The 14,497-nt window shown below is 45.5% G+C and overlaps 1 protein-coding gene across 2 annotated transcripts in view; it reads right to left on the bottom strand.

Annotated features, from left to right (window-relative positions):
- The window catches only part of DNAJC16 (DnaJ heat shock protein family (Hsp40) member C16), a 23,488-nt gene extending 8,991 nt beyond the window's left edge, over positions 1-14,497 (bottom strand). Inside the window, exons 1-7 of one of the 2 annotated variants that reach the window (XM_028513671.2) lie at positions 14,359-14,497; positions 12,304-12,488; positions 8,017-8,083; positions 5,704-6,043; positions 3,733-3,917; positions 1,868-1,972; positions 1,039-1,197 (exon numbers count right to left, since the gene is read on the bottom strand). In XM_028513671.2, coding sequence (XP_028369472.1) covers positions 1,039-1,197; positions 1,868-1,972; positions 3,733-3,917; positions 5,704-6,043; positions 8,017-8,083; positions 12,304-12,470 — 1,023 coding nt within the window. In that variant the 5' untranslated portion in view covers positions 12,471-12,488; positions 14,359-14,497. The remainder of the gene's footprint in view (positions 1-1,038; positions 1,198-1,867; positions 1,973-3,732; positions 3,918-5,703; positions 6,044-8,016; positions 8,084-12,303; positions 12,489-14,358) is intronic. The other variant, XM_028513674.2, reaches the window with a different exon arrangement.

Below are 14,497 nucleotides of genomic sequence, written 5' to 3'. Positions count from 1 at the left end.
CCAAAGTAACAAAGTTACTAAGTATAAAAGGTGGACCACAGAACTGTGTGATGACCGCTTTGTTGTTTGTTCATCTCACACATTCTGAAGGACAGAAATGACACAGCGTGGGCAAAATTAGGTTTATAGATGCAAGTACATGAAATACAGAGTTTATGCTTGTATTATGCATTTTTCCATAACAACAACTGCGAATCCACTTTTTCCCACTCCGTACATTGCAGGCTCTCCGACTACAATCTAGAAGTCCATGTAAAATATAAACTGAAAAATCCTTGGATGTTGAGAAACACACTCTGAATAACCTACTGAATCAAGAAAGTATGTCAGATATTGGGAAATAGTTTGAACTTGAAGGACTAATGGAAATACTATTTATCAAAACACTGAAATGAAGATAAAGTAGTATTAAATTTTTGCGGTAAAATACACATAACATAAAATCTACCATTTTAACCATTTAAAAGAAGATTGTATTTATTTTTGCAGAGAGGGGAAGAGAGGGAAAAAGAGGGAGAGAAACACTGATGTGTGAGAAAAACATGAACTGGTTGCCTCTCGCACGCCCTGAGTCAGGGACCCAGGCACATGTGCCCTGACTAGGAATCAAACCAACAACCTTCTGGTTCGGGGGACAACACCCAGCCCCCTGAGCCACACAGGTCAGGGCTAACCCCTCTCCAGTGTCTGCTTCTGTGGCATTAAGTATTTCACACTGTTCTCCAGGCACCACCACCCCCATCCACCTTCTGGACCTTTCACCTTCCCCGACCGACCCTGCGCCCCTCGAGCCCTGATTCGCTCCCCTTTCCTTCCTCCCTTACCCCCTGGTGGCCACCCTTCTCCCTTCTGTCAAAAGATTATTTTTTAAGCAAAATAGGACATTTGGAAAATGAGCTTGTTTTTAAATTTTGTGCCTCTGGAGGAAGGAATGAAAAACCAGTTTCTCCTCCTCGCCTGCCCTGTTCGATTTTGCTGCTTAGCGTTTACGTGAAGGCCCGCGGTAGAACGGGAGGGCGACCTTGAAACCACACGTACCTGGATCGCGTCCGCGGGTTTGTCGATGTTTTCTTTAAAGACCAGGACGGTGGGAGTGTAGACGTTGACGTTGTACTGTCTCGTCATCTCTTCTGTCCCCCTCAAACCGACAGACACGTAGCCAAATGACAGGTAATCTTTGTATGCAAAAGCAGTCAGCTGTCAGGGCGTAACAGAGGGGAAGACATGAAATCAACAGCACGGCGCGTGAATTACGAATCCAGTGTGGCTCGCTCGCATCAGCGGGCAGAGATGAACCCCAGCTGACTACGCAGCCCTGCGCAGGCTGTGTCACCCTGGGACACTTGCAGGAATTCGGTGGTGCGCCTGGCACGAACACCGCACCGACAGAGCTCAACGCAACTACTTTTTTTCAGGTAGAGCAAAATGCTCATCTTACTGATGAGTAGGGTGGTGGCACGGCGTGTCGGAGGAGTACCTGTGCCCCAATTACGTAAGGTGCAGGGACCACCTCACGTCACAGTGATGAGCAGAGGTGTGCTGGATGTGTGCGTAGAACAGGGTACCGTTCGGAGGGCAGGCGTGGAGTCAGACAGGCTTCAAGGGAACCGATGTTTCCCCCGCTGGGGGGAGACCTTGGGTTGGCCACACAACCCCCATACGCTTCAGTGTCTGGGGATAATGCCCGGGCCGTTGGCCTCTTCCCAAGAGTCAGTGCTATTATGCACACAGCACAGCACCGCACCAGCAGCGCCCGATGCGCGGTGTTTGAGGGAATGGCCATGAAGGCTCCTCAGGGATGAGCTGTCACTCACGGAGGGGACGCTCGGGCTGCAGGTTCTCCCCGCCACGCCAGCACGTGCAGTACCTTGTACAGCAGCGGCACGATGGGCGTCTGGTCGAACAGAAGGACGTGCGGTTTGTTCTCCTGCTGCCAGCCAGAGAGAAATCTGACGTAATTTTTATTTGTAACCTTCAATTGGAAAGAGGATGTTCATTTCAATATTTAATTTCCAACAGTTGTATTATAATCTATTCAGTAGATATTTAAATAAGATCAAATATGCGTAAAATGTTCTTTTGTAAAAACTAAAAAATGCAAACGACTAGTCTTTTGTCTTCATTTGCCTAAAACTTTAAAAACGAATAGAGATTGTTAATTTCATATTTTCATGTGCTGCAACTCTTACCGACTGAAATCATCTTTTCTAAAACAATTACTGGCCATTTTATTTAAAAAAATTGAGCTTTCAAAGCTGGTTCTTGCTTATAGACTGTCCTTTGAAATCTATTAACCTTAATCTATTAACTTTAATCTAATACAGAAGATAATGCACCAATCCCTCTTTTAAAACAGCTTAAATAAAACTAAGGGGGCCGACCTCACCTACACATCACATAATTTCATTTGCCGTCTGAATCACTACTTTTGTGTTTCCCTGTTCATGCCTTAAAATAATTCTACTGAAAGAACAAATTAAAAGCATATATAATTACATTTCTATCTAGAAAATTTTAAATAGTTCAAAAAAGTGTCTTTCCCATTCGCTTCCAGAATGATCCACGTAGAACCTCACCCTGATCAGTTCTCTCCGCTGCTCAGGGCTCCGTCACCTGCAGGCCGAGGTGAGCTCCTGAAAACCGTCCTCAACACTCATCGTAGTGCCAGGCACAGAACAGGTACGGTATGAAGGTCTGAGGACCTACCAGGACAACCTATCACGGTTTTAGGAGGCTACAAGACTCTCTGACCTTTTCCTTTCAAGCTAACCCCAACAAGTATTTCTTCCGGGGCTAATGACCCTGGCAGGACAGTCTCTGAACAGGGAATGTGGAAATGCCTGGACGTTCCCTTTCCCTGGTGTTGCTGAAGGAAGGAATCATTTAAAGCAAAACAAGGATTTTGTTCTAGTTCTTTTGATCCCTGACTTAAGAGACTGGGAGGAAAATGCTTCTTCTTCTTTTAAGATTTTATTTATTTATTTATTTTGGGAGAACAGGGAAGGAAAGAAGAGAGGGGAAGAAAGACTGATGTGCGAGAGAAACATAGATCGGTTGCCTCTCGCACACTCCCAACTGGGGACCTGGCCCGCAACCCAGGCACGTGCCCTGGCCGGGAACTGAACTGGTGACCCTTCAGTTCGCAGGCCGGCACTCAATCCACTGAGCCACATCAAAAATGCTTCTTAAATATAAAAGCCATAAACCAGTATGAACTTTTCGTGCCTGGCTTCTTTAGCTCAACCTTTTGTCTGTGAACTGTAACCACCGTTGCGTCACTCTACGTTGTGAAAGTTCCAAGCATAAGATTTGTTTTCATGAGATTTGGTGTTTTCTATAGATACGATCATTAAGCCCATTATCAAATGTAGCTGACTTTGAATATTCTCATGAGAAAAGTATCTTCAAATGAACAAGGTCAGGAGTCAGAAAGAAATCCTGTATTTCATGCTGGGCTCTAGTTTTTTGCTTAGAAAGCAGGAGTCCCTGTCGTTTCAGGCTCAGGTTCCTGTGACGGTGGAAATCTGAATGGTGAGGATTTAGGGGGAGGGACCCTTGGGGTCCCTCTGCCCGTCCAGCTTGCAGCCTCGGACGGACTGCACTGAAACGACTTAGTCTGAGTGCTCACTTCACGAATACGTACCCTGCCCTGCTCAGGACGACCACAGGTCGAGTTCCGGGCGCTCGGCGGTGCCAGGCACCTTGCCAACCGCTTCCCAGCCAGGTACTTACTTTCTCCACCAAGTTCCCTGGAAGAAGGCTCTCCACAAAGTGTCGCAGGTTCTCACGGACGACTGCGTTGTGGAAGAAGGAGATTTTCCCGTTTATGATTCCTAGGATGGAGGGCGTGCTGTGTGCTCCCAGGTGGTGGGCCAGGCGCCTCTCGTACCCGGCATGGACCACGCCAATCCCCACACCTGCAAAGCACGGGAGACTTCCATGAAGCCTTTTTATGTGTCTCCATAGTTGAAGAAATGCCACTAGGTAATTCCTGGGTGTGAAAATGAAACCCTGACCTCCCAGGAGGGGGTATCCGACACTTGCCCACCGCTCCCTATCCCCACGGCCCTGATTCAGGCCGGCGGTTGCTGTCTTGCCAGGGCTGGTGGCCTCCCTGCCCCTGTGCTCCCCTTCTATCGTCTGTCCTGCACGCAGCTTTAAGAGTTCGCTTTCTATAGCGTAGATCTCACTGGGTCACTCCTCTGTGCAAAAACTCTCCTCGGCTTTATTACGTACTATAAAGTCGAGTCCAGCTTCCTCAGCCTGGATTCAAGGCTCCTTGCTCACCCGCTCCCGGCTCTTCCTGCTTCCTCCTCTCTCACCCGCTGCTGCGGGCTCCTCCGAGAACGCTCATTGTTTCCCTGCACGGTTCCCTCTGCCCGGAACCCTCCTCACCCGTTTCCTGCCAGCCACCCTCCAACCACCTTCCAGGCCTTAGCTAATAAGTAAACAGCGGGGGCTCCATTTTCAATGAGTTGAAGAAAGTAGACTGATACATGTAAGGAAGAAATTTTCAAAGGGGTTTATAAAATAGGCACTTTCAAAAATGTTACTGTGAAACCAGGAAATCAAGTAATCAGAAATTTTCTAAGGTTCGTTCATTAAGTGCTTTATATCAGGCGCTTAATACAAAATTTCTCACTTCATGTTCAATCCGAGGAAAGTATTTTGATGAATCTGAGCAGCTGAGTGCTGCTGAACAAGGTTGAACATTTCTCTTTTAGAACCAATGAACCGATGGTTATCAGTGTTCCCTCCAGGGAAACACAGGCTTCTCAGCCCCTGTGCGTTCGTCTCTTTTTAGTTATTCAAAAACAGGCCTGCTAGTGCCTGTGACACACGCACGCACACACACATTTAGTTCAGTAGTTCCAGCTTTAAGGAATCACTAACATAAATATCCTCCCTGGATCACTAACATCCTCCTGGCACTAACTGGAAACTAGAAACAAAGGAAAGGCTCATCTGGGACTTAGAATGGGAACTCACAGCCATTGTGTCATGGGCTGACGTGTGTCCGCCCTGGCCCCGCAGAGCCCTAACCCCCAGTGCTTCCGAGTGTGACTGCATTCAGAAACAGGGCCTTAAAGAAGTTAACATGGGGCCACAGGGTGGCCCTAATCCAATGTGACTGGTGTCCTCGTAAAAAGAGTTTGGGACACAGAAAGAGAGACAGCAAACCCATTACACATAGAGAGGTGACCATGTAAACACACAGGGAGAAGGCGACCACCTGCAAGCCGAGGCCAGAACCCTGCCGCTGCCTTGATCTTGGACTTCTGATCTCGAGAACGGCAAGAAAACAAATTTCTGCTGTTTGTGTGTTCTTTGTTACGACAGCCCTAGCAAAGGAATGCATGGAGTGCAGTCACAAATACCACGCAAATAATCTGAAACTACCAGCAGCCCGAACACTGACGCTGGGAGGCTGCTTTGCTCGCCAATCATTTTAAGCTTCTCCTACGTACTGGGCCCCAACAAGATGTGAGGAGACCACAGAGACAAAGCTTCAAATCAGTGATGCAAAATGACAGTGGCTGCTACGTTTCCCCTCTCTGAAAATGAGTCCTGGGGAGACACCAGTCACCATGAACTCATGAAGAGAAATCACACTGTCCCTTCTCCCCAACATCCCATAAAATTCAAGATTTGAAAGTCACCTTCTCCCATTTAAACATCATCCAGTGAACGAAATGATCTTACCCAGTCCTTCCAGTTCCTGAACTACTTCTTTCCAAACAGGCTCGATGTGGATGCAGCTAAAACACCAGTCTGAGGTGATCTTAATGAGGTAGGGTTTCTTGAAGCTGTCCGGAACCACTTCATTCACATAGTGCGAGAAGTGCAATAAATATTTTTCATCAATCGAGTCCCGCCGCTCAGAATTAAAGGGGAAGTGAAAGAAGGACTCATCAAAATAAAAGTTTTCATGGAAATGGCGGAAGCGATACTCCCGCTGCTGCTGCTGCTTCTGGTAGCCCTGGTTCTCGCCGGCATCGCCGTAGTGATCATAATTCGATCTTTTTTCTTCATTGGAAAGAATCTATAAAGAAAGAAAAAAAATAGAAATCTATAGAACAAATAAACGTTTACCCAAAGAACTTTTCTGTAAGCAGCTTGGAAGATATGGAAAGAAAGTAAATGTAAAGATATGACATAATTAGCCCTGGCTGGCGTAGCTCAGTGGATTGAGTGCAGGCTGCAAACCAAAGTGTCGCAGGTTCGATTCCCAGCCAGGGTACATGCCTGGGTTGCAGGCCACGGCCCCCAGACCGCACACTGATGTTTCTCTCTCTCTCTCTCTTTCTCCCTCCCTTCCCTCTCTAAAAATAAATAAATAAAATCTTTTAAAAAATTTAATCTTTAAAAAAAATATGACATAATTAGATATTCTAATGAACATATCAGACAGAATCATTAAGTATTTCAAGACCAAATTACTTCAGTCACTTAAATACTCATGCTCAGTTTGGATTTAAGGATTTTGAGCCATCGTAACACTAATCACATCAGTGAAACAAATGGAACCTAACATAATGTTGATCACCTGGGCTTGCGCACAAGAACATTTATTGGGTCATGCCATTTATGTTGGAATGATTCAAACCAAAACATGAAAAGCTGTGAACACCAAAAAGACCACAGAATTGCGTTCAGCGTCTTGCATGTTAGCTGACTTTGTTTTACTTAGAGATAACTTTGGCCCTGGTTGGTGTGGCTCGGTGGATGGAATGCGGGCTGAGAACCAAAGGGTCTTCAGCTCGATTCCCAGGCAGGGCACATGCCAGGGTGCGGGCCAGGTCCCCAGTGTAGGGAGCGTGAGAGGCAGCCACACATTGATGTTTCGCTCCCTCTCTTTCTCCTTCCCTTCCCTTCTCTCTAAAAATAAATAAATAAAATTTTTAAAAAAGAAAAGAAAAATAACTTTGAAGCCCAAAACTCAAGGAGCTGTTTGTGGATGACGTGCCACTCCACACGCTGAGCACTGTCTACTCAAGAGCATCACCCTGCGCAGCACAGGGGGCCAAGGACCTGCCTTTGTGTGTCTTCCGGATAGAACCACTCCCGCCGACGAGTTAGGAAACTGCTGAACATCTTGTGGTTAAATAGGGTTGGCCAAAAAGTTCGTTTAGTTTTTCCCGTACGATGGCTCTGGTTGTGCTTAGTGGTCTTTAACTTCATTCAAAACAATTTCGTTAGATTGTACTGTGACAGCTGTCCTGTCAGTGTGCATTTAAAAAAACTTAATCAAAATTGGTGAATTTTTGTGTAGCCATTTTCACATTGAAGATGGAAGAAAATACACAACATTTTCGGCATATTATGCTTTGTTATTTCAAGAAAGGTAAAAACGCAACTGAAACGCAAAAAAAAAAAGATTTGTGCAGTGTATGCACAAGGGGCTGTGACTGGTCGGATGTGTCAAAAGTGGTTTGTGAACTTTCTTGGTACTACTGGCATTTTTGCTGTGGGGCTGTCTTACGCACTGGAAGATCTGGAAGATGTAGCATCACCCCTGGCCTCTACCCACTAGAAGCCAATAGCAGGAGAGAGCCGACATACTCAAAATATCCAAATCAATAAAGTTATTGTTGAAAATGAAAAATGTGTCTTTTCTTTTATGGAAAAAACTAAGTGAACTTTTTGGCCGACCCAACACTGGCAACCCTGTGTCATGTTAATAACTGCAGGCAAAGTGGGCTGTAGTTGTTTAAGCCTCTAGTATACATGCTGCCGGAGTGAGCACGTAATATAAGTTTCTAAAAAGGAAATCAAGACGTACCTTCAGGGTAATTCTACAGTTCCAATTAAAGCCTTTAAATAGGCCATTCTTTTAAAGAGCTGACGTTTTCAGGCACTAGTTTTGACATACTGGATATGACCAAATATGGTCCATCTCATCACCTAGAAGCTGGGTCAAGGGCACAGGGAACGTGCCCTGCCTGAGGATGTTACAAAACATTTGGGCACATTTTATAAGAGCTAAAGGCTGCACCCCGAAGCCCGACACCGTACCTCGTAGGCCTTGCTAATTTGAATGAACTTGTCCTCGGCTCCGGGGTTTTTGTTTTTGTCAGGATGCCTGAAACACAAGAGGACGGAAGTGAGAATGCACTTCGTGTTCCGCACAAGGTCAGTTCACATCCTCACCCACACAGTTCGCTACAATCGGAGGCCAATGGAAGGCCATTTTGATGGGACAGTTTTTAAAAAATAAATGGTAGGAGCAATCAGTTGCTTCACGTAACTATAAAAAACTACAACTTTAACACAGGCATGCTCTTCCAGAACTATTTCAATTGGGCACATTTTCAAAGCCCAATGGGAGACAGCGCTGCAGCCTTTCACTGGGAAAGGTGGGCAATGCGTGTGCCTCCACCTTGCTCCGAAACCTTGCTAAAGCTGCTGTAACTGGCAGCTAGAGTCGCTTATCTGTAAGGACCAACTGTTCTTCCCGGGATGGAAGCATCTCATCCCGATGTTAGAACGCCATCAGTGATACCAAGTTCTTCTGACAAATCAGGTAAGCACAGGAAAAGACAGCTTTAAGGATGCGACGTGAATTTGCTCCGTAACAACCATGTTTCAAATGGCATCCTGCTGCTGGTGTTCCAATCAGAACGTTTTACTTCTCACTATCACTCTGGCTATCCCGTTCTACCTGCGACTGCCTTTTATCTGACAATGAATAATGATGTCAAGGCCACGTTTTACGTATGATGTGAGCAAAGTCTCCAAATTTAAGTAAGTGGTTTCAACTAACAGGAGGACAAATACTTGTTATTATACACAGCTGACATTGTCCATCTTGCGGCCATATATTATTCTGCAAGCTGCTTGTGTTTATACCGAGTTCAGCTCTGGGGACTCGAAAGTCCTGGCAAGTAGGGGCTGGGTTTTCTGTCCTCAGAACCCCCTGCAATCCAGATCAGGGTTTGATTTTTCAGTGCTCACTTCACTGAGACTCTGCTACAGGTCTTATTCTTTATGCCATCCCTTCTGATTACTTCTGGTAACTTTCCTGCAGCAAAGGTTCCGGGAAGAGAATATCCACCGGGAAGCAAAAGACCACTAAGAACAGCACCGAGTACATCAAAATTAAAAAAAAATTTTTACAACTTCGCCAACATATTCTAGTAGGAACACATTGGAATGAATTACACCACATATTCTGATTTCTGCAGAAATAAGGAAACCTCGAATGGCTCGCTGCTGAATGCTGACATCCGCCTTCATATCGGATCCTTGTTATGAGCATCTGTGGGAAAACCCCGCCAGGTGTAATGAAAACTGTGGGACTTAAGGGGACAAGGTGGCGGTTTCAAAGCATGTTTTTGGATGACAAAAAAAGTGCTTTCAGTATTCAAAGTCAGGCTAAAGCCTTGAGAAGATAAAAACGACAGGATCACACAAATGAAGATGTAACACACAGAGCTCTGTAGGGGGGAGGGCAGGCAGGGGCTTTTAAAGAGGCTGAACCGAAGGGCGAGTGGTCAGGGCCGCTGGGTTGAAACCGCAGACCCTGCAACAGAGGAAGCCAAGGCCCAGGAATTGGCGGGGGCCGGGGGGGGGGTGGGGGAACCACAGGACAGTTTCAGCTTAGAAGGGATATTTTTCTAATCACAGGAAAACAATACAGAGTTGCAAACATTAAAGGGTAACTTCAGCTCTAGGGAAGTACTGTCCAATGCTATTTTCTGCGTCTGTGAAACATTTTACAAACTGCAGCATATACACATCTACTGGAGTCTATTTGCCTTTCTAAGGGAATACAAAGAGAGGCTGAAAGAGTAACACAGGCCCGGGCTGGTTAGGTCAGTGGTTTAGAACATCATGCTGATACGCCAAGGTTGCGGGTTTGATCCCCGGTCAAGGCACATACAACAAGCAACCAACGAAGCGTAAATAAATGGAACAACAAACCAATGTTTCTCTTTCTCCTTCCCTCCCTCTCTCTAAACTCAATAAATAAAATTTAAAAAGTAACAGAGTTTGAAAAATACAGAAGGTAGTGATAATAAATATTAAAAACCAACACAGTAAAGTATTAGCCAAATCAATTTCCTGTTCTGGTGACTGACTGTGCTATACCCATTTGCTTCAAATCAAACTTTACGACACCTTCTTCTTGGAGTGGGAGGTGTTTATTCTGTCACTGTAGATGGCAAAAGAAAAGCATGCATGAACTAACTTAATTATGGGAGACAAACAGTGTTCCTGAGAGAAAAAGTAATTTTTTAAGTGGTTGCACCAAGCAAGGGGCAAGCTCTTGAGACATCTCAGCAAAGCTATTAAGTAGTAAAACATGACAGAGGAAAGCTACAAATCCAATTTGACAATTAACTACTTCCCCCTGCTTTAGTTCCTTTTGAAAAGTCAAACTGGGAAACACTGCTGTTTTCAGTGCATGTGAAACCATTACAAAAGGAAACAATTCTAGTGATAAGCACTGCCACGGCCCAAGCAGCAGAAAATAATAGTACAGCGAAAATACAGAGATACAGTAAAATGGCAGAGTTTCACTGGATGATAATGATACTTTATACACGCTGATGAATTGCTCCTCGAGAGAATCTAATTAAGAAAGAGAAGCATATGGCTCGTTTAATTAATATAACATCCTTTTCAGCTCTGGAAGACAGCAAAGGCAAAGCTGTACATTTTCGTAGGTCCTACACACTGAAGCTGTCACTTCTGGTTTTAAAATGCTATTAAAGGCCGTATCCTGGCCAAAAGAGTGTTACTACCGTAGAAGTTCATTGCAGATTTATAATTCTTGCTTTAAACATAAAGAGGCAAGAGTCTGAAATGATGTCGAAAACCAACTTTGCTGTATAGAGAGTCCCTGGAAAGAGGCCACACATAATTAGAGATTGTGTTTTTAGTAACCAATCCCGGATTCTTCATGATGTGAATGTGGTGTAAAACAGGGGTCCGTAACCTCCAGCCCGAAGACGGGTGCCAGCCCGGGCCTGTTTGGAACCGGGCGGCACAGTAGGAGGTGAGCCCGAATGTAATGCCTCCAATCATCCCGAAACCATGCTCCGCCCACTGGTCTGCAGAAAACCTGTCTTCCACGAAACCAGTCCCTGGTGCCAAAAAGGCCTGGAACTGCTGGTCTAAAATATCTATTCAAAACATTCTATTTTAAAGCTATCTTTTACCTGTACTGCGACCAGTTTAAAACTAGGGGACATGTTTTACTGAAGAATAACAGTGTCGGGCAGTCACACACACCCTGCGATGTCCCCTGCATGCAGCGATTCTGTCCTGCCCACCTTCCTGCCCCAAACGCTCACCCACTCACTCCTACTTCTGCCCGGATGGGCAAGCGATCAAAAAACAAGAAAGCAATCAACTAGCTGTTGGTGCAGAAGGTCAAACTATGGAAGCCACAGGTAATACAAGCGTTAACAACCCGTAAAGCAGGGACGGCCATGCCCTCCCTCACAGTGCAATTATGAGGTTTAAGTGAGATCACACACACACACGCACACACACACACACACACACACACAAAACAGAACCTGGCACCTAGCCGGCAGGTGCTCAGGGATGCTCCCACCCCACCCCTTCCTTCTGTTCTCAAGCTTGGTTCCCCCAGCTGGTAGTCGCCTGGTCCTTTCTCTCCTTCCCTCCCCCCACTGCCCCCTCCAGCTACATAATCCAACACTTCCACTTTGGCCACCCCGTAGCATTAGTGCAAGAAACTGATGCTGACTAACTTAAGTTTTAAGTGTATTGCCATCCTGCTAAGTCATAAACACTTGTACATTCCCTAGCATATATATAAGAGCTACAGGTAAAATTCTAGTTTTTCTATAAAGTAATATACTGAATTCCTGAATATTCTTTTAAAATTAAGGGCAAAAAGCTCCTACTCTAAAATTTTTTTTTTACAGCTTAAAAATTCATCTAGAAGACAGGATTGGGAAATGTTTGCTTCAGCAATGAGGCTCATGAAGAGTTACTTTATGAACAACGTCATGGGAAGGGTAGTTCCTCCATTTCTGAGTACATATATATTTAAAAAATTAAAGTTTCCTCCCACTTTGACATGAAATATGCTAATGGTATCTCGGCAATTAAGGGGGTTTCACAGTAACACAGGCTTTGAGTCACATCACGGAAAATTATAGAATAACACGAACATTAGTTCTCCCAAAGAAATATTTTAGACAGGCATATTACATACTTACTGAACACAGAAACAGAGACAAATAAAAGCTGATCATAATTGAGGCTTCATTTCCCTGCTAAAACGGCTTAGCTTACATTAAACTATTTCTTTGTGGCACCTACCATTCCCGGGCGAGCTTCTTATAAGCCTTTTTAATGTCAGCCTGACTGGCTGTCCGGCTGACCCCTAGGACGCGGTACGGGTCAAAATCCAACGCAGACAGAATTTGCAGGATGAAAACCAGAACTATCAAGAACTGCCAGGAAATGGCCAACTTTTTCACTTCCATTTCTCTTCCTTGCCAGAGCTGAAATGATGGAAGAGGCAACAAGGTTCAGTGGTGGAAACCCGGAGAGTCTTGCTCTTTAGGTGAAGGTGTAAGACATAAAGATGACAAACAAAACAAACAAAAGATATTTTGCAGAAAAAGGGTCAAGCAGTTTGACTGTAGTTTCCAACACAATCTCATTACTACTTATACATAAGAACTTCTATAGATGAAAAGATGAGCGATATGAATTAATAGCACCTCTCCAGAAAATCCTTGGGTTAGAAAAGCTTTAGAAGTGATGGAAAATAAATGAGATGCAGAAATAATGAGCACATGCGAGAAGACCAATGGGAAAATCTGGGCGGCTACAGCTCAAAATACTCTGTTTCACTTATTCTGACAATCGGTGGTAGTGTCAACGTGAAACCCAAGGCTTCAGAATACCTCACTGAGCATATGCTAAACAAATTCATGAAACCATAAGATTGACCATGCCCAAAATCACAAAATGAGACAGTGGTGACGTTACTGGGAGTTAAATAAGCAGAAATACCAGAGTGAAATACTCTTACAAAGCTGCAGTTATGACTCAATATGCTCCGATTCTATTCTTTCTCACCGAGCCCAACAGAACAAGGAAATGAAGCGGTTTTTTAATTCGATCATGAGCAATGGGGTCATTATGAATGCAGACCTCAAGAAATGCCCAACTCTCTCACTTCCGTTTGAGCAAGAGTGGTGAGAAAAAATTAAGTTTTCCACGTGAAGGGCAACTGGTGACAAAGACTGTAGACCACACATGGTCTTAAAGTATTAAAGCTCCACCTCTGGTTGAGTGTAGGGACTGAATTCACACTGGGTTTTGTGACCAATACCGGCTGGTTAAAAAACAACATAGTGCTCCAATGTGCAGAAGGATTGTGATCTTGGTGATATCATACAAAGTTTTTCCGAGGGCCTTATTTATCTTGACTTCTTATAAAGTACTCACATTTTAAGGTTCAAGGGTCTATTGTGGCATTTATGAGGGTGGGCAAAAGCTGTATAGCAGCAGTGGATTCTGACACGTAGAGGTCTAAATGCGGCCTGGGAGTCCTCACAAAATTGACCCACCGGATAGCCAACTGGCTGGATGCATGCCGAATAAAACCCTAAAACCAGTTTCTTCTTCGTTCAGGCAACCTATAACCTATCCTGTCCCACAAAACATGCACAGTCCGCTACAAATCCGGATGGCGATGTAGCTACTGGGTAAGCACACGGACTCGGGAGTCAGGCTAAGATTGGGATCCATTCTCCACCACTTTATGATGTTGGGCAAGTTACTTAAACTTGTTAAGCCTCAGTGTCCTTATTTAAAAAAAAATGGGGTGAATAACACATCTTGAAAGGGTCAACACGGGAGTTAAATGCATGTAAAGTATTTACTGGGCACAGGGTCAAGTCAATGAATGACACTTGTAATTATTTTTCTATCGTGCTGTACAAACTGTCTTATTCAACTGTGTCAGTCGCCTCCCGTTCGAGGGCCCAAGTGGCGGGGCGGGGGGCTGTGAAGTTCTTTTGCAGACTTCACAGAAGCTTGACAATGCCGGCCTCAGGGCAGGAAACCACCTGCCCAACAGGTAGGCTACCGCCCTTGGGTAATACCCCTAAACCAGGCTGACGCTCCGAGAGACACGCGGAGTCTGAGCACCGCCTCCAGCTCCCGCCGGAGGTCGCAACCCTCCAGGAGACAGCTGCCTCCTCTGCTGCCCTCCGAGAGCCCTGGTCCGGGCCCGGTCGGTTCCCGGTTCCCCCCAGGCCCAGCAGGGACCGGCAACGGGAAGGAAACGAAGGGAGGTTCCTTAGCCTGCCCGGCCCTGCCGCGTCCGCGGCTCCGCGCGTCACGCGGGGAAGGAGTTACCGGGAAAGGGCACCGGCCTAAATGGCTGTAGCGTCGGAGATCCAGTTAGTCCGCCGGCCGGGAGCCTCCGGTCCACCCCAGCGTTCGCCGGGACCTGGGGAGGGGAAGAAGGAGGGGACAGCTTGAAGGGAGTCACGTG

Source organism: Phyllostomus discolor, chromosome 5 (assembly GCF_004126475.2).
Source record: "Phyllostomus discolor isolate MPI-MPIP mPhyDis1 chromosome 5, mPhyDis1.pri.v3, whole genome shotgun sequence".
NCBI lineage: Eukaryota > Metazoa > Chordata > Mammalia > Chiroptera > Phyllostomidae > Phyllostomus > Phyllostomus discolor.
The sequence above is the reverse complement of the archived record's forward strand: the minus strand, read 5'-3'. Positions and strand labels throughout refer to the sequence as shown.